Genomic DNA, 10,944 nt, shown 5'->3' on the forward strand with positions numbered 1-10,944 from the left:
GATATTTAGAACATAACGCAAAAAAACATAAAAGTTTTACAATAATAATTTCATTTTGTAGCAAAGTGACATTATTTTTTTCCATATTTAATATTTTTGGACAAATTGTTAACATTCTTTTGATTTCGCTGCTTTATAATTAGAAGATATTGCAAATTAATTTACACAGAAAGAAGAATTTTGTTGAAGTATCTAAACATTTATCTAGATACAGATTTGAAAGTATAATAATTTTGTTGAACCATTAAAACATGTAGAAATTTCAAACATTACTGCAAAAGTTTTGGTAGTCTAACAACTTACTTGAGCGTTTTACATAATTACTTTAATGATCCAACAAAATTATTTTCAGATCTGTATCTAGGTAAATTTTTAGATACTTCAGCAAAAGCGTGATATCTTTTCCGTGATATGCGAACAATGTATAACGGTAATGATCAATATATCACTTGATCTAGCGAACATAATAGGACGAGACAATCTCGTGGCAGATAGATGGTTGTACCTTGACCCAAGATGATGCCCGAAGAGCCCCGTCTCTGTCTCGGCGGAGGTGCTTGGTGTTTGTGCGAGTGATGGCTGTGAAGATGTGAATGTGAGTGGCAGTGCGTGTGACGCGTGTGCGTGGGGGTGGCTTTGCACGGTGGCGGTTGCTGTTGTTGTGATTGCTGCTGCTGTTGCTGCTGCTGTTGAGGACGAAGATGAGGACGAAGCCTGTGCTAGGTGTTCCTTTCGCCATGGGACACTTGATCGAAGCTCAATGATTTCTTCATCTCCGTCATCGACAACGCACCACCCTCCTGCTGAGAGATAATAATAAGTGCAAGTGTTAGCTATATCAGGCTGACTAACAGAGAACAGAGTTTGGCGATGAGACAAGTGAACAGACGAGTTATTAAAAAGTTGTACGAAGTTGTTAAAAATTTTTAAAGGTAGGCAGGAAGGTTATCATTGGGCCTCCGTGCGCCAACGTTGATAACTATGTCTTTAGAGTTGTGTTTGAAACGACTAGCACGTGCTTCGCGAAACGATCTTTTTTTACGGAAATTCCGGGATATGGTAGTGCCGATATGGCTTTCGGATCACGTTTTCAGAATGGAGCGAGGCGTTCACAATATACATGCAGACGTATTGCTGGTTAAAAGACTGCTATATGAAGATAAAGCTTGCAGTTAATAAAACGAATTTCTCTGCGAATAGTCTAGATTCTAGGCAGATCGATCTTACATAAATAATTAAAAATTACTGACTACACTAACACAATTCAACACTGAAGAATTTTAATAATAATACGAACAAGATAGTTAATATTATGTTAATATTACGTTAAATACGTTTTAATTTGACATTTTATTTGAATTTTTTCCCTTGCATTTGTATAAAATATGTATGTGTAGATGTTAAATACGTTATACATAAATTTTATACATAAATTTTATACATAAATTTTGAATGGGAAATGATCTACCATTGTACTTATTGTATAAATCAGCGCGAGAATCATGGTTTGAGAAATGATAATGTGACAGATAATGAACAGAGAGTACTCGAATGGTGTAGACAGAATAATGCGGTCAATGTGGTTTATTGGAATTCAGAATTTGCGCGGAATTTGCTGGAATACAATTACATTTTCTCAACAATACGGATGTCTCTATTTATAGCATGCATTACGTATCGACAAATGGTACATTGAGTTAATTGTTGTTGGATAGAACTATATGTTACGATACAATACATTCGAAACGGATACATTTTGAATTATGGATACTTTACGGATTTTCGATCGTATATGTGAAATTGTGTTTTTTGTTTTAAAGTAATCATTCCTTTATCTCGAAAAGAACGAGTGCTGACAATGATTGAAAAGTTTGAATGGTTATAGGGTCGATTCTGCAGTCTATCACTTTACATTATCGTAGCAGTATTTGGCAGGTGGCATTTCAAAAGATACATCACGTATTTTCATTCAAGAGAGCCAGAATTTGAAGTAACAGTTATATTTGACTTTGAATTGGCCGTTTACCTTTAATGGAATTTAAATGAGTTTTTAATTATACCACAGTGCGACTGTAATTAATTTTAAAGCGACTGAAAAAGTTGCATGATGAGAGACATGATATTAGAAAAGAGGTAAAACGAGAGAACGAGAGAAAAACACATTGCTTTTATCACATGGAAATTTTTTTAATAGCATCAGTGATTCATAAAATTTGTGAGTGCTAATGAAAAGTATTAATCTCTATGATACAAAGTGATTTAAGTGCTTAGTCTTTAGAATATGCATATAATTCTTTTAAAATTTTCTAGTAAATTTATGATTTTTTTTCTAATTTGAAAATATTTTACAAATGATAAAGAAATCTTTCTGTATGTAAAATAATAATTTTTACTCAAATTATCATTGTTAGTATTAATTTTAGAAATTATACGATAATTTATTAAATTTATTTATTAAATTATTAAATTTATTCATTTTCGATTTTTATTGATAATTTTAATTTATAATATTTATATAGAACAAATAATTTTTTATTTCAAAATATAGCGATATTATAATTAAAGTTTTTTATTCAATGAATTGTTTTATAATTTGATATACATAAAGAAAAAAAATAATTAAGTAAGTTTGAAAAAATTATTTCTGTATCATGAACTTTTTTCGCACATCACTTGTTCATTTAAATAATGAAGTATTTTATTCTTTGAACTTTTTTGACATTTTTTTTAGAACTTATGTTTCATTTTTAAGTCTAATATTTATAGAATACTTTTGTATATGTTTTTGTATGAAATATTCCTGATAGGTTTGCATTGAAAGATGGCTCTCTATAAAAGTGTAACCTTCATACGTTCCTCTCAAGTTTTCAAGAACATGATCGGCTTATATGAAAAAGATAAATATACAATATTGATTTTACTCATCATATAATATTTGCATCATGAGACTAAACCATTCTCCATAGAAATTTCATTAAATTTCGAAGGTATAACACGCAATAAAGCGCACACTGTTATTGTTGCAAGTTTATGCATGCAATTATGTCTAACGTACAATACTGCAATTGTAAGCGTGTATGACATAATCCTGCATTTTGTGTGTGTGTGTGTGTGTGTGTGTGTGTGCGCGCGCGCGCGCGCACGCGCACGCGCAAACAGTTCATTAACTGCGAAACATGAAACGTGCGCAAACGAAAAAATATTTTATAATGAAATATATGCTTCATAATGTGCACTCGCGCCGTGAAGTAACCAATCTAAAATCAATACTTAACGGCTATCGTAAAAAAAAGAAAAAAAAACGTACATCGTCACAACATTTTACAAATAGACGTGGTATATAATAAATTCGTGCGAAATCCGCGTGGGAGGCAACTGGCTTTTATAATACTCCCTTCTCAAATGATGTGCGGAATCTTTCTCGAATATCCATTATTTCTCTGAATTCGAGTTTCTATAATATAAAAACGAGAAATATTTAGAAAAAAAGAGGGGCTTTTAGAAACTGTATTCTCAGCACGGTAATACGAATCGCGAATCTTCGACCAATATCACATGTATATTGACTCTCAGGAATACTTTCTGACACAAAGACGAGAAAAATCCAGAATCCACGTAATTGGCTCTGTTCGACGAAATTGAATTACCGTGGAACGAGTACCGCTCCGCGCGACCAACAATCGGCTCTCTCCTCGAAAAGCTCCCGAGTAATCTGTTGCCATGTTTCTATCTCTCCTGATTGTTTTGCCACTTTTTTCTTCGAATATGTACGCCAATGATAATTTGTTCAAGTCCATTGCAAGTATCTGAGCAGAATTCATAATTGTGTCGTGCAATGCAAGTTGTTTAAGTAATCGTTATTATTTTAAAATTTAATTAAAGATAGGAAAATAATTGAAGTGATAATTGAGTGCAGTTCGCAAACTATTAAAGTATCCTCGAAGAGATACCGATTGCAAATTTGATCGCGTGCCCGTCATGTGGGACAAGACTTACACCATTTAATCGCGGGATCTCGATGCTCGGTATGTAGGTCGTCTCCTCGTGTTCGGAGGAGCAGAGTCGCGTCCTTCTCCTGGAAAAGCGCGGGCTGCAACGGCCGCACAGCCCGGCGGCCGCGGAATTGCGCGATTTCGCAGCGGGTCTCTGCCTGGAGCCGCAGCGGACGGCAAATCGCAATTCCGAGGCCATCTCGGCGCAGAGAGACTGTCGAGCGGTTAAATGATGATCGATGCGTAGTAGATGCATGTGCGTTTACCATCCAAGGAGTAATCGTTGATGATGCAGCAGATGCCGATACGACAGGTACAACATACACCAAGAGACAACACACGAAACGATCATACGAGACCTGAACGCATGCAAGGCTGATTTCTCCGTCGCGTGAGGTCGTCTGTTCATCAAGACGAATTCATTCATTCTTTCGAATAAATGCTTGTCACGGATATATTGCATTAACATTCAGTCTATATGCATTTAACTTATATAAATCAAATTGACGGTGACGACGTCACCGAAAATGAAAAGCCAGATATTTGATTTAAATATATGAGAGGAATAGAAAGATTCAGGCAGGATTAACTTTGCAGCTATGAATTAAGTTCCTTATGTGATTATTCTTTCATTGCACTATTATATTTTTTTCATTCAACTAGAATTTTACTCATTATATTTTGTACGCATTCTGCTTTTTATCACTTAGTATAAAGCAATGAAATAATAATAATGCAAGGTATTGAGAAAAATGTATTCAATTTTAATATCTATTTGTAGCTAAGTATAAATATACATTTATTTGTACCATAATTATTAATTTGATTTAATTATATTGTAATTTTTTTATTTAGTAAATATTTATTTATTGTAAATAAATGTTAAGTTAGTACTATTAATACTATTATTATCATAATACTATTCAAACGAATATTTATTACATTTTTTTTTCAGTGTAGGAGATAATAAGTCGAGAAAATCATCACGAAAGTCAAAAAGGTGACAGAATTTTGAATTAATTATAAGATTCAAACGACCTCGCCCATCTATGAGAAAGTACAACTCATGCAACATGTTCACATAAAATCCTATACGGTATCTCTTTTAACTTACCCGGTCCGATTGGGCATTCTTTTTGGAGTTCCAACAGAATTCGAGGATTGCCACCAGGATCGCTAGCGCCAGACCGCAGAGCAGTACAACGAAGACACCGCCTGAAATGACAAAACCGAAAGCTCATTATTTTAATGTCGACGGAGCTGCACGTTTTTCTCTAATTTTACCGCAAACGAGACGCCGTTGGCAGCCACAAAGTACGATGGGGCGTGTTTGTACCCCATCTCTCGAACTTTCTTCGTGACTTCTTCATTCTTTCCCCCCCCTCTATCATCCTTTGTAGCATTGGTTTGGTCGAGGAGCAAAGAAAAGAAAAAAGAAGTACGGCGAAAGAAAAAAGGCTCCGCAGCGGCGGCCGCGGAAAATCGTGCGCGCAATATCTAAGCGGAGTGTGCACTTTCAAATCGATCGCATTATACTTTTTGGTCTGTTTCATGGGGAAACTTCGCGATGGAGTATTCGCGGGTAACGACCGTGAGTAGAGCGTGCATGGAAACGTATATACTGATAAATGGCGAGGTGCTTGTATTTATTGCGATGCAAGAGTCGTGCGAAAACAGTGAACTCTGGAAGGATATTTACGCTTGGTACGAAGTTTTAGCTTACTTCTGATAAAAACGAAAGGATAGGAAGTATGCGAAAGTTCAAGAGAGCGTTGCATTTGGAATTAATGGCTGTTTCTACAATGATTCGTGAGATTATTCGCAAAACCGGAACTTTCTTGAACACGAGTCATGAACTGATGTATGCTAGTTGCTTATGAGTTGCTACATTCTACTTTCCTTATTTCTTCAAGTAGAATTCAATATTTCGTATAATTATCGATTAAAATAATACTTAAATAAATTTTTAAAGAGTTCAGAAATTCTATATTTATTCCGTATTTTATTTAGGAGCTAATAAATTTAATGAATAAATATAACGGGATTTAAAATTTGAGGTTAGTTGAAATAAAATTTGAGCAAACTGCTTTGGTAAACATTTCAACTTTTTGCCAATATTTCTTCGTACGTGATCAAAGATGAGTTTCCACTTTATTGGTCGAAAATACGGTGCACGGAATCCGTTTCCATGCAGTCAGCAAATTTACCTTCCGGAAACTTCTCAATTTCTCGAGTTGAGCCATTAGTAATTGATCCGTCTGCAGTTATTGCCTATAATACATACTGTAATTTTTACTAAAGATCATCTTTTTATATATTTAAATCTATGAGATATTAATTATTTTCAAATATTGTAATTATAATTAAATTATTTTTAATTTTATGCATAAAAAACAATTACTCTAATTTATATAAAATAATTATTAAACTTGACAACAATAAGATAGAGAAAAATTTGTAGAATACATTCGCTTATGCTCTGGCAAACATTTTTTATTCATGAAACTTTTAGCTATATATTTCAAGACGAAAGAATAGGGAACAAAGTATGGAGGCTGGAGACGCTTTTGAACAGGCTAAAAAGTGTCCACTTATCGTTGACGGCAAGACAACCGAGCCCGGGATCTCGGGGGGATGCAAAGTAGATTTGCATAACTACACCGCCGTGATTTATGATGACAGTCCGGACGTTTCACCGGAAAGACGAAAGTTTCTCGCGCGGGTGCCTGGATATCACCGGTGTTTCACGCCTATTTCGCGAAACGATATCAAGAGCTGGGTCCGGAGAGAGATCGTGCGACATTTGCGCCTACAGGCTGATCCAAGTTTCGCGGCGGTAAGTTCTGTTCACCGAGTTATAGGATATATGCCTAAGTTTTCCGTAAGACGGGACGGACTTTCGCCAAAACACTTAGGCGAACCGGGAATTATCCGGAGATATTATCGTTCTCTGAGAGATTCTCACGCTAATTCGGAAACTCCACAGAGTTAGCGATATTCTAAGGCAAATGAGCAAAGAGAATGCAAGGTCGCGCTAAGTGGATTCAAGCGAATTTCCGATATTATCGTCTTAACACTATTAGAATACGTTTATCACTTTTGCTTCATTGGTCAGTGAATACAATATACATAAGAAAATATAATCTTAAATACAACAACAATATTGTATGATGGAATATATTTTTATATAGTTTAAAATTGGTTAACTTTAATTGTATTTCACTTCAGTTCGTTTTCGTTTATTTTTATTTATACTTAAGATTATCACAAGGAATTCTTAGCTTGTTTTCTCGCTTCTTTTTTATTCTTTTTTATTTTAGTTTGAGAAAATATAAATTGAAGTTGAAACAACTAATGTTAATGAAACTTATTTGATGTTCTACATTTTTATATTCAATCTTTTTTTTTCCTTTTTTATTTTTATATATCACAGATACATTACGATTAAAATTAACGATTAAGCATAATAAAACATATTAAAATCATTTATTAATAACTAATATAGATAATTTTTGTTAAATTACTTATCTAACATTATTTACAAGAAATTGTAATTATTAATAAACGCTGTTGTTTAATTTTAACTATATTATTAATTTTAATTTTGATGATAAATTTTATCATTAAATAAATAATTTTTATCAAAAATGTTTTAAAACATTTATTGTAATCAAATTGAATATTAATTTTAAATAATTCACAAGAATTCAGAGACTAGCTACTCCATGAAAAGATTCTCTCTTCTCACATTTTTAAAGCTTCCGACAAAGTGAAAAAGCCAATTTAATTTTACATTTCTGTCTCAATTACTTTAAGACTACTGAAAGCTTTTTTTCCTCGAGATGGTACTACTTATTCTTATAAAAATAGCACGATAAAGGTCAGTCGACAACGACCGCTTTTCTCATGGCAAATAATTAAGAGACATTGAAAAGAACAGAAAAATAGCAATTCAACTATAATTTCACGAGATTTTTGCGTCTCACTTGAGAGCTTTTTATCTGTTCTTTTTATCTGTCTTGTCGAGTACATTTACACCGTTGGTGAAATGGGTACTTATCCAAGTTACAAGGCGGTAAAGAAACGGTGATGAGGAAAGGGAGGCAAAATAGGTAGATAGTCCGAGAGTTTCTGCGAGCGAAGGAAAAAAAGGAAAGAGCTGAATCAAAGTGGGGGGAGAAAAAAGAAACTTGTTGTGACTTCCATCAAAATTCGGAAGCGGTTTCCGAAGAGTTCGAAGAAAAATTCATCGCGAACTTTATGCAAGATTCCGTCGCGCTTGAAAACCTTCTCTTTTCTTCAATATTCACTTTGTCCACTTCGTATTCAACTAAATCTCGTTGTCCTTTATAGTAAAAAATTAACTTTTTGACACTGAAGACAACTATAATATTTATGCGCGATATTTCCGCCTATCGATATTTATTTATTTGATATCTAATAAGTTTAGCTTTAAAGATCTTATATATACACGTATAAAAAAAATATTAAATCCACAAATTTCGAAGATGATCAGATAATTGACTTTTTTGACAATATTTTATTTAAAATCTTTTAATGCGTAATGCGACTTATATTTATAACTTATTTCTTATCATTTTCTTTATAAGTAAATCTCTAAAGCTAATTGTTTGTTTTTTATTTTTGGATTTAGTTTTTTTAGTACACTAGTGATTTATACTGCTGTACAATGACATGTTTACAACTTTTTTAGTCATAAAAGTAAATAGAATAGTAAAAGTGACTGAAACTTAAATAGACACGTAGGAAGAACATGCGGAAGTTATGACCATTAAATATATCCCTTTTGTATACGTGCATATAATACGAAATGTCACTAATGCCACAGCTGTGACGGAGATTTATAACATGCAAATATAACTGATAGGTTGCATGATTCAAATTTATTGTGTTATAATTGATGTACGTATAGCTATGAATGAAGCACAGCTTCACAAATTCATTTTGCTAATATATTATTGAATGTATTCATGCATGCGTATCGGTAAACATGATAACTTAATTGATTAAGCAGTTATTCAAACATCGTGAAAGCAATCATTTCCATCATTCAATTTCATGAAAATTAATCCAGAATCCTTTGATATATTGTGTTGTGTAACTCGTTAATGAAAATGAGTATCTTGATATTATTTATATAATTTAATGTAATTCATTTTTTAGGCATGATTTAAGAATAAAAGAATTTTCTTATTCTCCTTAGCTGGTTTAATCTTTTTTATTATTCCTGTCTACACTGTAAAAAATAAAATGTTAATTTTAACTTAAAGACGTTTAGTGAACTTTCTGAAACATTCAAAAATAATATTTTTGTGTTAATTTTAATATTTTTGCATGTCTCAGAAAATCTACTAAATGTCTTTAAATTAAAATTAATATTTTATTTTTTACAGTGTATAATTTCGATTAATAAAAAATATGTTTGGCTATATAAACATACCAATATTTTCAACTCCAAGAGCGTTAGCTTTGCTCTCTTTATTCTTGTCATCTCTGTTGCATACGTCACCCGTATTCTTCCACCATTTATCATAGAGGATCTGTATTACACCTTTTTCCTGCAGTTCCAGTATAACTAGAGATATTTTATCCCTCCAGGGTGAACCTGCATATAAAAAGCCTTCGTTAGGCTGGTCAAGGGTTTCGCAATTTCTGCTTCTACAGCATAATCTCGAACGTAACTTTGCACGTTTTGCACGTTAGATGTCGAATATATTATTAAATAATGTACATATGTTAAATATACGGTTTAATCTCATAGAACATCTTCAAATTTTTTCCCGTTCCAAGATGGAAATATATATAATCTTTTTGGTAAAATTATTTGATTGTACAAGCTACATATTTCATGAACAAAAAGTGCGTACTTTTGAACTATTCGTTTCATGCCGGCTAAGAAAGCCAATTTAGCAGAAATTTAATTGGGTACCATCCATTTCAGAAACTTCTTAGCTTTCAATATTAAATACGTTGGCAATTACTCTTTTCAAATATGACTTCTATTTATTGCTATCTTTATTCATATTTACCTTTTGGAGTAGCAATTCCATATCCTTTGCTATCTAACAATCCCCCTATTTGTGTTAGATTACAATCGCGTTGAACTGCGTAATCGAGCATAGTCGACTCCATTAAAAATGCATAGTCGCCTTCCAGAACTCTCTTCACTCCTTCTTCGTAAGTTTGAACGAATACAGATGGATTCTTCGATTCCATAAATCTCCACATTTTTTGATAGATCCCAATTTTTGAATCCTGTGATTATTGATCCTTAGATTATTTAATGCACAATGAGAACGAGTTTTCAGAAATATCTAAAAATTTAACTTTTATGCTACAGAGCTTATTGGATCATGAAAATAATTATATACGACATTCCAGCATACTAAGCAATACTGCAAAAAGTTTTAACATTCTAGCTTGGACGTTCTGCATAGTTTTTACAAAATTATTTTCGTGTATCTGGTTAAATTTTTAGATACTTCAATAAAATCGTTTTTTCTTTCCATATGCAAATTTAATTGTGTGACGTTTTGTGTTCAGTTTGTGTTTTGTACTCCACAGTTAATTTTAATAGAAAATTGAAGTTGAATTCCTGAAATGAAAAAACGAAAAAGTTAATATTGTGTTGAAAAAATCTGCCTTTATCCACGAATTAATATTAAATGTTTTTATTTCAAATGGTCGAGCTTCGATGTTGTCAATATTAAAGTTAAATTCAGGAATTTTTGTTCATTACTAGCCAACTAATTTGTTCATTTTTCTGAAGGAAAAACATCTCACTCAGAGAGAATGGGATTTACAGAAAACGATATTTTTGTTAACGATGTAGGTTTCTATTAAAATTTTACAGTATGATATACGATATTTCTAAATATCACGAATTGATCAACCATTAGTACATCAGCAGATTTATTTGATATATATATAT

At 32.7% G+C, this 10,944-nt stretch overlaps 1 protein-coding gene across 1 annotated transcript in view; it reads right to left on the reverse strand.

The window, feature by feature from the left end:
• The window catches only part of LOC108691145 (glutamate receptor ionotropic, kainate 2), a 146,300-nt gene that overhangs the window by 376 nt on the left and 134,980 nt on the right, over positions 1-10,944 (reverse strand). Inside the window, exons 15-19 of the mRNA XM_018198800.1 lie at positions 10,043-10,268; positions 9,454-9,618; positions 5,107-5,207; positions 3,999-4,206; positions 450-803 (exon numbers count right to left, since the gene is read on the reverse strand). Of these exons, the coding sequence (XP_018054289.1) occupies positions 450-803; positions 3,999-4,206; positions 5,107-5,207; positions 9,454-9,618; positions 10,043-10,268 (1,054 nt within the window). The remainder of the gene's footprint in view (positions 1-449; positions 804-3,998; positions 4,207-5,106; positions 5,208-9,453; positions 9,619-10,042; positions 10,269-10,944) is intronic.

Source organism: Atta colombica, unplaced genomic scaffold (assembly GCF_001594045.1).
Source record: "Atta colombica isolate Treedump-2 unplaced genomic scaffold, Acol1.0 scaffold41, whole genome shotgun sequence".
NCBI classification, from domain to species: domain Eukaryota; kingdom Metazoa; phylum Arthropoda; class Insecta; order Hymenoptera; family Formicidae; genus Atta; species Atta colombica.